This window comes from Arachis hypogaea, chromosome 9 (assembly GCF_003086295.3).
Source record: "Arachis hypogaea cultivar Tifrunner chromosome 9, arahy.Tifrunner.gnm2.J5K5, whole genome shotgun sequence".
Taxonomy (NCBI): Eukaryota; Viridiplantae; Streptophyta; class Magnoliopsida; order Fabales; family Fabaceae; genus Arachis; species Arachis hypogaea.
Window position 1 is genome coordinate 11,566,686 of NC_092044.1, and position 13,948 is coordinate 11,580,633.

A 13,948-nucleotide genomic window follows, 5' to 3' on the forward strand; every position below is an offset into this window, starting at 1 on the left:
TTAGGGGTCCACTAGACTTGATTTCTTGTGGGTATTGCCCAAGGATCAGTGGGTAAAGGTAAGAGATCTCAAACCCTAATAAAATTTCTGAATTTAGGCATTTGGGTATTGAGTTGTTATGTTTGGATGTGTTAATTGTGGTTTAGGTAGTGTGTATGTGAATGTTGATGCTTGTTGGAGGCTTGTTGGTGATCAAGCTTAGTTTGGGGCTATTTGATTGAGTTTGGAGGGGCTGTAATTTTGAGTTGTGAGGCTGCCTTGGGTGAACTAAGTGATCGGCCAAGGTATGGTTTAAGTTTCGCACGTTTAATATTTACGGTGTTGTGAAAACTTAGGTTAGAAGAACCATAGGATAAGTTGACTTGTTAATGGCATTTAATGAGTAGCTTGGTATTGTTGTTAGTATAATTTTTGGTGAACATATATTGGGAATAGGAGGCCTTGAGGTTATTAATTTTATGCCCTTGGACTTGCTTATGATGGATTGTGTTGGTGTTGGTATAGATTGATGATTATGGTTGATGTTTGTTCTTGAAAAGTTGTTATGTGAATTAATGGTTTAATGCATGTATGAGAGTTGATGATGGCATTAATGGATTGGTAATATGTTGATGGAATATTGTGTGTGAACTGTTGATATTGCATAAGTGGAATGGTAATTGTGAAGGGTTGTTCATATATATTCACATATGATTTATGCTAAACGCAATCTAAGATTATGGCTTATTGGATTGGTTAAAAATAGCTTGAAATGGCTGTTGATGAGGTAGAAATGGAGGTGTTAGAAAATGTATGTGTTATAGGTAAGGAATTGTGAATGTGGTGAAAATGAGGTTTTGAAAGTGCTTTTGTAAAAATGATTTTGGGTGAACTTTGAAGGTCCATAATTTATTCCACAAATTCTTGTTTGAGTTGTGATTTGTTGCAAATAATAGATGGTTTTAAAACCTTTTGATTGATATCAACTTTGTGGGAAATGGAATTTTGTGGAGAAAGTTATGGACGTTGCAAGTTTAGTGTTTAAATCTGAGTTCAAGGTGACCAAACCGGTTTTGACTATTTTTAAACCAATTTTCCACTTCTAAACCAATTTTCCAATTTTACGTTAGTTGTTTAATGCTACTTGTTTTACATTAGTGGTAGGTGTTGGTTGTTTTGTGTTGGTTGTTTTATGTTGGTGGTTTAGTTGGTGGTTTATGTTAGTTGTTTTATGTTGGTGGTTTATGTTAGTGGTTTATGTTAGTGGTTTATGTTGGTTTTTTATGTTGGTGGTTTACGTTAGTTATTTTATGTTAGTGGTTTGTGTTAGTTGTTTTATGTTAGTGGTATGGTTTAGTTGTTTTATGTTAGCTGTTTTATGTTAGTGGTTTATGTTGGTTTTTTTATGTTGGTTGTTTATGTTAGTTGTTTTATGTTAATGGTTTGTGTTAGTTGTTTTATGTTAGTGGTTTGTGTTAGTTGTTTTATGTTAGCTGTTTTATGTTCATGGTTTTAGTTAAGCTGTTTTATGTTAGTGGTTCTAGTTAAGCTGTTTTATGTTAGTGGTTTAGCTGTGTGGTCTATGGTAGTTGTTTTGCATGTGGTTCTCGTTCATGGATTTTTATGCGGTTTTATTTAGTATGACATTTTGTTGATGATTTATTGTTTTGGTTATGTTTTTCATTGGTTATGAAGCTGGTTCTAACAATGCGGTGCATGTCTTGTGCAGCCCCAGCGATGCATCAGGAGCATGCGGCGGCAGCAGGGCATGCGACTCGATGACAGATACATTCCGTACTTGCAGATGGCCGGACTATACCATCTTGCAAGGCTGAACAATAGATGGTTCCGGTTAGACGAGGCTCTTGTCAGTGCATTCGTCGAGCGATGGCGTCCGGAGACGCACACGTTTCATATGTCGTTCAGAGAGTGCACGGTCACACTTCAGGACGTGGCATACCAGTTGGGTTTGCCAGTGGATGGGCGTTACGTGAGCGGCTACCTATCAGAATTCCAGATATACATACAGGGTGGCCGTCCAGCCTGGGTGTGGTTCCAGGAGTTGCTTGGAGTGGTTCCTCCTCCCAGCCAGGTTTAGAAGTACGCAGTGAACTGCAGCTGGTTTCAGGAGACTTTTGGTGAGTGCCCCGAGGGAGCCGATGACGAGACTGTGCGGCGATATGCCCGTGCGTACATCATGATGTTGTTGGGTATGCAGCTGTTTACGGACAAGTCCGGCAACCGCATTCACATCAGATGGCTTCCTTACGTAGCTAGGCTGGAGGAGATGGGTACCTACAGCTGGAGTTCTGCAGCACTGGCATGGTTGTACCGGTGCATGTGCCGAGTGGCGAACAGACATGTGGTCAAGTTAGCGGGCCCACTTCAGCTACTTCAGTCTTGGATCTTCTGGCGATTTCCTCGGTTTAGGCCTGCAGGGTATGAGACGTTCAACTGGCCATTGGCGTCGAGGTACTCTACTCAGCCTTCTCTATTTCAATTTAATATAAATAACTCCATTTTCATTAATAATGTATTACAAACCCTAAACACACATTTAAGTAGCCATAAGACACATGTATGATGCAGGTGGTCAGGATACAACCCTTCCGGTAGCGAAAAGGGTCCTAGAGTGCAGATGTGGAGGCTGAGGATAGACCGGTTACAGGACAAGGAGGTGAGTACGCTACTTAATAAGTTTCTTTATTTAACCACACTTTATGAGTTGGGTCCATGAGTTGCCCTGACAATGGAGAGTTCTCCATGCAGTTTATCTGGATGCCGTACAAAAGTCCCGACGTACTTCAGGTTGTGCATCCAGAGGTTTTGGAGCCTCGGCATATGGCATTGTGGCAGTCTGTGACATCGCTGATCTACTTTGCCGTCATAGAGTGGCATCAGATAGATAGGGTTCTTCCACAGTTAGGAGGGGTGCAGCCCTGTTTGAATTCCGCCCTGAACATCGACTTTCTGATGTCCAAGGACGGCAGAGGCGACGATCGATGGTTCTCGTACCATTTGCAGAAGTGGCGTCTCTATTGGGACTCCCGTGCGGAGACCGTGCTGAGGTTCGATGTTGTTGCCGACCCTGGACCGTCGCATGAGTTTGTCGAGTGGTGGAGTCAGCATGGAAAGAGGTTGTTGTCTCCGGAGATGCACTTGGGGGATCCGAGAGCCGTTTCTATTCCAGTTGAGGCCTCACAGCGGGGTGCTGGGCGAGTTCCTGACATGGATCGTCCCAAGGACGTGCCGGACAGGCGGCGTGTTGAGAGGAGAGCTCGTGTGGGAACACGACGGAGCCAACGTGAGTGGAGGTGGCTTGATGCGGCTATGGACGATGATGACGATACCGGTCCCGCTAGAGGCGGACGACGAGGCCAGGGAGGGAGACGGAGAGGGCGTGGTGGGGTGGACCACCGTGGTCGTGACCCTGACAACGATGACGACGATCAGCATGGTCCCGTGGGCAGGGATGGTGCAGGGGCTGTTGCAGTTGATGGTGTTAGTACCCACGATGGCGGACATAGAGGTGAGTGGTATGGGTCAGGTATGGGTGACGGGGCTGACCCTGGTGACGCTGGACTTGGGTCGGGCCTCTTGGAGATTACTTCGTTGGTGTACCCGCCCATGACCAGCCTCAGTAGGAGGGTACCCCATGGGTTATTCCGGGATCATAGTGGTCAGACTTCCTTGCCTCAGATATGCTTGATGCGGACTTCGGAGGTGCACAGTTTCTAGAGGACATTACCGCCATCATGCAGGAGGACGTGCCGGCCCGGAGGCGTGGTCAGATCTCCGACACGCAGGCACCTTTAGATGTTGATCTGAACGAGCCTCCTATGGCATCTGTTGGTGACCATTTTGGTTTGGGAGGTACCCTACCATCCGCCTACGCTGCTGCATCAGAGTCTGTTGCTGGGCCGTCTGCGGCACCCGTCCATTTTACGCCACCTGCACAGCCTGGCCCGGATGAGGATGCGGATGAGATCGAGGATGAGGAGCCGTTTATCCACAGAGGTCAGAGGGCACGGGTACCCCGTCATTGCTTTACGGGCTTGCATCTGTTTAGATTATTCACGTTTTATGTATTTTGTTCCTTAGGGTTCATTCATGTATGACAGCCATGTGTACTTTTGTTATTATTTTAGAGCTGTTTTCCTTTGTTGTTTGTTCATCGAATTGTACTTTGAAAACGGGTGTTGGAGTTCCTGTCCTATGCAATTGTGATGAGCAACGTTCCCCCGTACTTGCCATACAGATGGGTACCGTCAATGCTGACTAGCGGCTTGCGATGACGGAATGCCTCGATGCACGGTGGAAACGTCCAGAAAAGTCTGTGAAAATAAGCTTGAGACTCGTCTACCTGTCCTCCAACTCGAACGGGGCTAGTCCTTAGGATTGCAACAGTACCAGGCATCGTCAAGTGGACTCCCAACACCCACCTGGGCAGCTCGTTGTATGACTCATCCCAGTCACGGTAGCTGAGGGCAACAGCCTTCTGCTTCGCCATCCAGACCCTCCTGTAAGTCGGCCTAAACCCAAAGTGTGCTGCCGTGGCATTCAGGAGCACCTTGATGCTGACGGATGCATCAGCCCTAACCATTGGCATAATGAACGCCGATATCACATGATAATCCAAACTCCTATGGTCACTCGAGATGGAGGTGGCAAGACAAGTGTGAGGTCCATTGTATCGTTTGACCTCCCAAATGCCCTTGCGCTGCCGGAGACTCAGTCGAATCAACCATGTGCACCTATTACCAAACTCAGAACACTTGCCCACATACCGGCGATAATCAGACTCCACTACCTTGTACTGTACCCCTCGCCGGATGCTTTAAGTCTTCACACTTAACAGGGCCTCATCTTTATCCTAAAATTGCTGACCAACCTAGAACTCTGTCAGACCAGCAGTCCCTTCCGCATCTCTAGCTTCGAATCCAACAGAGTGCCCAGAAACCCCCTCCTGCCTCATGGCATCCAAGTCCAAAGAGGAAAAATGCGGTGGATACTGCTGTGTGCCAGAGCTAGAACCACCTACCGCCAATGCAAGCTCACTCACTCCAATATCATCGCCGCTATCATCGTCAATCATATCCGGCTCGACGTCATCCTTCACTGCATCACCCAACAATCCGTCTCCAACGCCAAGCGGTGCAATGCCTAGTAAAGCATTCGGTAGATTTTCCCTTGAACCTACCTCGTCGCCTACACTGCCATTGAGATCAACAGCAAAAGACGGGGAGGCGACAGGTTAGACCACTGGCTGGTACACAGGGACGGAGGAAGAACCAACGGCAGGCCGGGAACTAGAACCGGTTGGCATGGCTAAAGTCGTATTCCGGTTCGAACCCCCTGAGCTGGATACCACATCAACCAGCTTTGCCAACAACTCTGGTGTCCTCGCCTTCGGAAACTGCCGCCGACAAAGAAACATTACTTGCAAGTCCTCATCACTACTAATCGTGAAACAATCATACTTCACGGTATCCTGGAGCACCGTGATTGGAATGCAATAGAAAAACTTCATAACCCGCTTTGCACCTTCCAGACCGAGCTTCATCAATACAGATCTAACAAGGTCATCAAAGCTCGTCGTAGGAGTAACGACAATACAGAGAGGATCCTTATTTGTGAACTTCACTCCGGAACGAGTTTTCCTCTTAATGGATCCTCTGTGGTGAACCAAAACAACAAAACTCTCCTCACTAGCAATCTTACTCCCTCTAATGAGACCAACTCACGTTTACAACCATATATATAGAGCTCTGTCACCCACTAATTCGAACCAGCCTCCTTCGAATTATGGTTTGTTTAATTCGAACCACCCTGGTTTGAATTACGTGCATTCATAGTTCGAACCAACCTGGTTCGATTTATTAAGAACACTCAACTAGTAATTCGAACTGCCCTAGTTCGAATTATTACCAAATGCAGTTCGAACCACTTTGGTTCGAATTATATTAATATATGATCTGGCGCATTACTGAAATCATTTTCGGTTTGGCTGATATACGTAAATTCTAGAGGGCATTGGCTTATAATGGTTTTTTGCCCTATATTATATATCATGTATTACTATCTAATTTAATAATCAATGTGTCACATGACACTTTCTTATTAAAATTGAAAGAAAATATTTCTTTTCAAAATTAATAAACTCCCTTCCTAAATTCTCTCATCTACCTCTCTCTCCATTTTTCTATTTCTCTCTACTATTTTTACTCTATATATAATTTATATTTTATATTAGTAATTTGACAAATCAAAATATGCCATCCGATATTTTTTATAATTAAAATAAATTTGTTTCTTCCAAAATTAACAAACTCTCACTCTGACTCTAACTCTCATTCTTCATCTTTATCTTTCTCTCATTTTCTATTTTTTCTATCTTTCTCTTCTACAAAAAATAAAATTAATAAAATAATATAATTTAAATAAAAATATTATTATTATATACATAGTTTTTTAGGTTTTAATTTAATTTTAAATTTTTACCGCTTATCTTTCTAATCTATATTTTTATTTCTCTTCTTTCAAATATTTATTACATATAATTTGGAGAGAATATTAATGTTATAATTAAAAGTTAGAATCAAGATTCAATTATTTTACAAAAAATTAATTTTGAGTTAATTTTATAACTATCAGTATAATTTTTTTATGCTAATATCTAATTATATTTTTATATACATAGAGAGAAAATAAAATATTATTTTTAAATAACAAGTATAAAAATTAATTATTTCTATTTGTGCAACAGACTTAACAATTAACACCTAATTAAATGCAAAAATATACACGTTAAATTGTTTTAAATTTTAGATAACGAATGTTAAAATTAATTATTAATAAAAAATTAAACTTTTTCATATAAAAATAATAACTAAAGATCTTATTATTTGATTTTTTTATCTACAAATACATTGGTCTTTTTAGTCAGAGACTTTTGTCAACTTACGACTTTTTTTGTAAAAGTAGTTTGATTTTATAAATCTTTTGTGTCATGCATAATCTATACTGTAAGAATAAAATAGACCATAATTTTAAAAAAATTTATATTTCCGTAATGTTATTACGGATAAAAATACTAGTACAAAATAATTTTGAGTCTATTTATATTTTCATTTAATTAATTAAAATAATTTGGTTCATCACTATTTTTTTCCTAAGGAATAAGCGCCTTTTAAAGAGAAGTGCTACACATACAAGTCATTTTGGTTTACAAGTCATACAAGTTAGGCCAAATTCAACAAAAAGGATGCTCACCCATATAAGTGTATCAACATGCGCGCTACTCAATCATTTTTATAGCGCGCTTTGCGTTCCTCCTCCTCCTCCTCCTCTTTCTTTTTCTTCTCCTTCTTCTTTGCATTTCTCCTCCTTTTTCTTCACGTGTTTCATCTTCATCGTCGTTTTTTTACTACTGTTGTTGTTGCTGCATTTTTTTCTCCTTCTTTTTCTATTAATTTTGCAATATTATGTATTTTTTATTTTTTGTTTGATGTTTTCCTCCCAAGAAGAATTGTGAAAATTTGAAATAAGAAGATGAAGAAGAAGAAGCAGCAAAAGATGAGAAGAAGGAAGAGGAAGAGTTTTGAATTATGCAGAACTTATCAGAATAAAAATACACCCAAATATCTTCGTGTTACACCCAAATATCTTCGTATTACACCTAAATTTGCTGCAAATATAGAAAAATATTTTCTCTAATGCCGCATTTTTTATTCTTTTTTTCCTTATTTTTTTCTTTCTTTTAGTTAAATGAATGTAAGTTCATCCTCTTTTAAGTAATTTTGTAACATTATGTGTTTATTCTTCTTCTTTGTTTGATTTTTTTGTTTTTATTCTTGTTAAGAGAGTAAAACAAGAAGAAACTTGAGAAGGTAAAACAAAAAGAAAAAGATGAATAAGATAAAAAAAGAAGAAGAAAATGGTGATGATGATGAAAAACAAGAAGCAGCAAAAGATGAGGAGGAGGAAGAGGAAGAGTTTTGAATTATGCAGAACTTATCAGAATAAAAATATACCAAAAATTCTAAAAATACACCCAAATATCTTCGTGTTACACCCAAATTTGCTGCAAATACAGAAAAATATTTCCTCTAATGCTGTATTTTTTTCTTTTTCTTTTTTTCCTTATTTCTTTCTTTCTTTTAATTAAATGAATGTAAGTTCATCTTCATCCAAGTAATTTTGCAGCATTATGTGTTTCTTCTTCTTCTTTGTTTTGATTTTTTTATTTTTATTCTTGTTAAGAGAGTAAAACAAGAAACTTGAGAAGGGAAAACAATAAGAAAAAGATGAATAAAAAAAAGAAGAAAAAATGGTGATGATGATGAAAAAAAAAAGAAGAAACAGCAGAAGATGAGGAGGAGGAAGATGAAGAGTTTTGAATTATGCAGAACTTATTAAAATGAAAATACACCCAAAATTTTTAAAATACACCCAAATATCTTTGTGTTATACCCAAATTTGCTACAAATAAAAAAATGTTTCCTCTGATGCTACATTTTTTTCTTTTTTTATTTCTTTTTTTTAGTTAAATGAATATAAGTTCATCATCTTCCAAATAATTTTGTAGTATTATGTGTTTCTTCTTCCTTTTTATTTAATTTTTTTATTTTTATTCTTATTAAGAGAGTAAAATAAAAAGAAATTTGAGAAGGTAAACAAAAAAAAAAGATGAATAAGAAAAAAAGTAGCAGAAGATGAGAAAAAGAAAAGGAAGATGAAGAGTTTTGAATTATGCAGAACTTTTCAGAATAAAAATACACTCAAATATCTTTGTGTTACACCTAAATTTGCTGCAAATACAGAAAAATATTTTCTCTAATGCTACATTCTTTTCTTTTGAATTGAACCACATCTCAAACACTTGATTGGATTCAAAACAATAATCAATTTTGTTCTAGTTCAATTGACAATCTGAACCTAAATTATTTATTATATTCAACAACGAGATAACTGATAATGGAGGAGAAAGAAAAAGAAAGAAGAAAATGAATATAAATGATTTATAAAGACTTATATAAAAAAACACTTGTACGTAGAAAATAATTTCCTTTTAAATATCTTAAAATGTCGGATTAGCCCTCAATCACTATAAATATTAGACATAAATATTTGACAAATTAGTTATTGAAACTTGTTTTTTTTTTTTGTGACTAGTTGTTGAAACTTATTAACAAAAGGTGACATGAACATAAAATTGTTCAATATTTTAGGGACAAAAAGATCCTTGCAAGCAAAACAAAATGGTTTGTTATTGACTTCAAATAGTATTAGTTAGAATCTTGATTTAATTTTTAAAATTTTTTTATATTATAATTTTAAATAAATCAATCAATTTTATAAAATTTATATTAGATCAATAATTTATATTTTAAATTTTATTTTGATTTTATATTTTATGTATTTAATTTATTTTTTTAATATATAAAATGTTGATTTTCTCTATTTCAAATTTTTTCTCTCCTCCATCTCTTTTTTCTTTGCCTTTTCAAATTCAATGTTTACAATTTTATTTTTTGTTTTCATTTTTAATGTTTTTGTTTTTAAAATTTTTACGAATAAAAAAAATTAAAGATAAAAATAAAATATAAAAAATATATATATTTTTAAAAGTTGTAAAAAGAAAAATATTAAAATAAAAACAAAAACACAAACTAAACCTATTTTAAATTGTGGTGGTGCAGTGGCAGCGCAATGATGGTGATGGAGACCATTGCGCTCTCTCTCTTTCTCTCTCTCTGTATATCACAAATGTTTAAAGGGTCCATCTACTGTAAAGATGTAAATCTGTACAGATTTACAGAAAAGTGTATCACTAAAAAGTGTTACTTAAAGAGAAAGTGTTACCCTTAATCGTTAACTTGGCTCTGATATCAATTTTTTATCGTCGACTTTTTCAAAATTTCTATTAACTCTTCATATTTTATTTTGAATAAGTTTATAATTTGTATAGATTCAATTGGTGGTGCTTTATTTAAATAATTTGTAAATTCATAATTTAAAGTATTGACCATTTCTACTATTTCTCTTGCATTTATTTCTAGTCTTTGTTGTATATTTATAATTTTCATTTATAATTTTTCAATCTTGTTTTAGTTTATAATAGTCTTTTTTGCATGGATTATTGTATATAAAATCTTTTATCTGTTTATCTTTTTCTTTAATATAATTTCTTAAATCCTCAATAACTTCTTTTATTTCTACACTTTCTCTTGTTTCTAAATATCTGTTTAATTTTTCAATTTCATTCTCCATTTTTTCTTTTAACAGCTTTAATTCTTTTAAGTCATAATATGGTTTTCCAGGCATTTATAAATTTTTTAAGTTTAATTCCAATTTGTTTATATTTATTCTTATTTCTATCCTTTTTATTATAAGATCATTAATTTCAATCTGAAGATTATTTAATTCTCTTTTACACTCCTTTATTTTACTTTTTAATTTTCTCGTCCTTTTTCTTTTTATTTTATTTTCTGGTTTTTGAATCTTTTTTTGCTTCATTATTTATTTTAAAATTTCTGCAAACTCTATCATCGATTCATCACTATTTTCTAGAGATTCTATTAATTTTTCTAGTTCTTCAACTTCTCTTTTCAACTTGTCATAGATTATTTTTAGGGCTTCAAATGCTCTTTGATTTATTTCAGAATAATTCAAATGATTTTCTCTTTCAAAGAGCTCTTGTTTCTTGTCTTGATAAATTACATATATTTTTTCTTTATTTATTGTCATAATTTAATGTTTAGGGTTTCATTTAATTTTTCGACCTTTTTTGTTAGTTCTTTTATTTCAGAATTTTCTTCTTTAATTTTTAACTTAGATAAACTTAAAGGGCTATTAATTTTAGATTCTCTTATTTGAAAATTCGATGAAACTAATTTTCCTGATGGTTCTTTTAATAATAGAATTGGGTTTTCAATAGCTTTATATTTTGGTATTTCTGTTTTTACAATTTTCTAAAATAATTTATCAACATAAATTCTTTCTCTGTTTTTAAATATTATACTATGATGGCAATTTGTTAAAGCATAATTTATTGCATATGTAATTGAAAATGGTTCGTCATCTTGTTCCATTAGATTCTTTCTGTGAAATTTATAAGCCAAACTTATAGATCTTCCAAGATTTTCAGTTGATAAAGGTATAGCGTATCCAAGATGGGCATTGAATTTAACATTTACGTTTGCCAAGTTTCCATGAACAATTCCAATTATTTAATCTATTGGGTCATCAGTAATTCTTTTGTCACAAATTGCTAAGCTTATTGGTGAATTAATTCCTTTCATATATGTAGATTTGATTAAGACTTGTATAGTACTAATATGAATCCATCCAATTTTAGATCTTTTTTGTTGATCCTTAATTTTCTCAATCTGATTACTCAATTCTTCATCATTTATCAAAGCTATTTCAAGTTCTCCATTGGCGGATTTTATCTTTATAGGGGCTTCAAGTTGAATTTTTCCATAATATATTATATTTTTTCTATTAAAAACTTCTTTAAAAAGATTTTGTTTATTAAAATTTTCATTTGATTTGAGATTTAATTTTGTTTTTAGAACAGCCTGCTTTTCATTATCTAATAAGGCAGATAATCTATAATAATCAGATTCTTCCGTTAATTCTAAGCTTTCTAAATAATTCATAACTAAGAGATTAGGATAAAGGCGTACCTTTCTGGAGAAAAACTTCCTTTATTTAGTATATTTTACATAAGATGTTTTTATCTCCAGAGGGGAGATTATAGATATTAACTCCAGAGGGGAGTTTAAAACTATTTTTTCCTAAGGGAATTCTTTTTTCAGACTACAGAATCGCCTCGGCAGCTTCCTCCTTGCTCTCCTAGCATATGAGTACTCTTAGCCTTCTGCTTTCTATTTTCTAATGATTTCTACAATTGCCTAAGCATCCTATTTATAATAGTTGGGTTTGATGGACAATTCCCATCCTTACCCTTCTTATGACGTCATTGCTTACGTCATTGTTTGTTTTCTTGCACCAGCTACATTGTTGGTGCTCTATGACCTAAGTGCTTACGTCACTATGCAATAATGTTAAGAGATGCTTCAGATGCACTGTCCTCCTCTTTTATCATGTGACCCTCAGATGCATTGTCTTCTTCCTTCATCATGTGAGTTGATTCCGTTTCATTATTGCTTTCTTCAGATATCTCTGAGGTACATAGCTGGCACTTGTGGTTTTGTCTGTCTTTTATCAAATAGCAGAGATTCCTCTTTATCCCTTCAGGAAGTTTTTCTAAAAGTCTAGATAAGTTGTAGAATGCTGATTCAAATTCCACCAAGAGTCTCATCTCTCTTTCTTCAATTTCATTTCTTTTACTGGACACAAGCAGAGTATTTCTACTTTTATAATTAATCCTTGTGTGAGATTCCTTCGTTATTTTTTGAGTTCTTTCAAAGACCCTTGCTAATGTGCTGGCTAGCCTTCCTTCATGACTGTAAATTGTTAAATCTTGAATCTGATCAATTGGTTGAAAATTTCCTGGGAAGACGGACATGAATATTACTTGGTGTGCTGGAACCAAACATTCTTCTTCTTCATTAAAAATAGGTTGACTGTTTGTAAATTTTAGGGATATATCCCTTGGATTTACATTGTCAATCATATTTTTAAATCTCTTTACTGCATCAACGAATCCTGCAGGAAACTTTTAGATAATTAAAAATTAAAATTGTATCAATTAATCCATACTGGAAAAACTGATAGGTGTCAGACGGGGAAGCATCTGGAAATATAACCAGCTTTGTTAGCTGTTCTTTGGCAATAGGATAATATCCCAAAATTGCCCTTTTTTCTTCAGTCCAATTCAGGACTATGTTAAGGGTTTCTCTGAGATTTGTTCTACAGACCCTTTTCTTTTCCTTGATTTCAGCCCTTGTAGGAATGTTTCTTATTATCCCTGTTCTCTGTGTTTGAATTGGAGCTTTATCTGCTCTTTTTAGGGTTTGCTCTGGATGGAGAGCTTCATATTCCCTGAAGGATTCCTTTGCCTCTTCCAGTGTTAGAAACCCTCCTTTATGAATTATCCTTGATTGATGTGTGAATGGTGCTGCTTTTTCCCAGGCATCATATACTCCTTTCATGGGGCCATTATAAATTACATAATATTTTTTATCTTGGGTAGATTTTTTAATAATTTCAGCAATTGTTTTATTTTCTGAAATTTTTTCTTCACCTGATTTGTCCACCATGCTTAGCTGGCTGAACTCTGATGGTTTTGCTTGTTGTGTTGATTTCATTGTCTCAATGGCCTTCTTGAGAGATTGGATCTGTGTCCTTATTTGCTGGCAATGTCTGCATTTTTCGAGTTCTTGCTCATATTTTTGAATTTCTTGATCTAATGCGTTGTAGACGAACTCCATTCTCTTGTTAATGTATCTGCAATAACATTTTTGTCACCTTTAATATATTCAATTTTTATTGGGATATTGTAACAAAAATAATTGCCATCTTACCAATCGCCCATGATTATAATCAACTTTTAAATTATATCGTATGAAACCTGTTAGGTAACTTGAATCTGTCCTTAATGTAAATTCTCTGGGTAGTAAATCAATTTTCCATTTCTTAAGAGATTTAATTGCTGCTAGAGTTTCCTTTTCATGAGTGGTATATCTCTGTTCTGTTGGAGTAAAAGTCCCTGAAATATACCTGCAAAGTAATTTCTTTAGGGAATATTTAGAATCTAGTGATTCTTTTTCTTGTTCCAAACTTTTTATAGCTTTCTTAGCTTTTAGACAACCTAACCAGGTTATGTCTGAAGCATCTGTTTCTACTATTAAATAGTCATTTTCTTCTAGAATATAAAGTTCTTGAAGTTTTTCGCATAATTCTTTAATTCTTTGAATTTGCATACTATCTTTTTCATCCCATTTCCATTCTTTTTTAGTACTTATTTTTGGAAATAAGCTTTTAGTGTATTCTGTTATAT

The 13,948-nt window shown here is 35.1% G+C and overlaps 1 protein-coding gene and 1 long non-coding RNA gene across 2 annotated transcripts; both read left to right on the plus strand.

Moving 5' to 3' along the window:
• The first annotated feature begins 4 nt into the window (after nucleotides 1-4).
• LOC112712906 (uncharacterized) lies at nucleotides 5-2,447 on the plus strand. Its single transcript, XR_003157964.3, has 3 exons — nucleotides 5-58; nucleotides 147-284; nucleotides 1,709-2,447. It is a non-coding gene; the product is annotated as an uncharacterized lncRNA (long non-coding RNA).
• An 87-nt stretch (nucleotides 2,448-2,534) lies between these two features.
• Nucleotides 2,535-4,051, plus strand: LOC140174941 (uncharacterized). The gene is made up of 2 exons (XM_072201866.1): nucleotides 2,535-2,656; nucleotides 2,749-4,051. The coding sequence occupies exons 1-2, from the start codon at nucleotides 2,618-2,620 to the stop codon at nucleotides 3,715-3,717; spliced, it is 1,008 nt and encodes a 335-aa protein (XP_072057967.1). The 5' UTR covers nucleotides 2,535-2,617; the 3' UTR covers nucleotides 3,718-4,051.
• The last annotated feature ends 9,897 nt before the right edge of the window (nucleotides 4,052-13,948 follow it).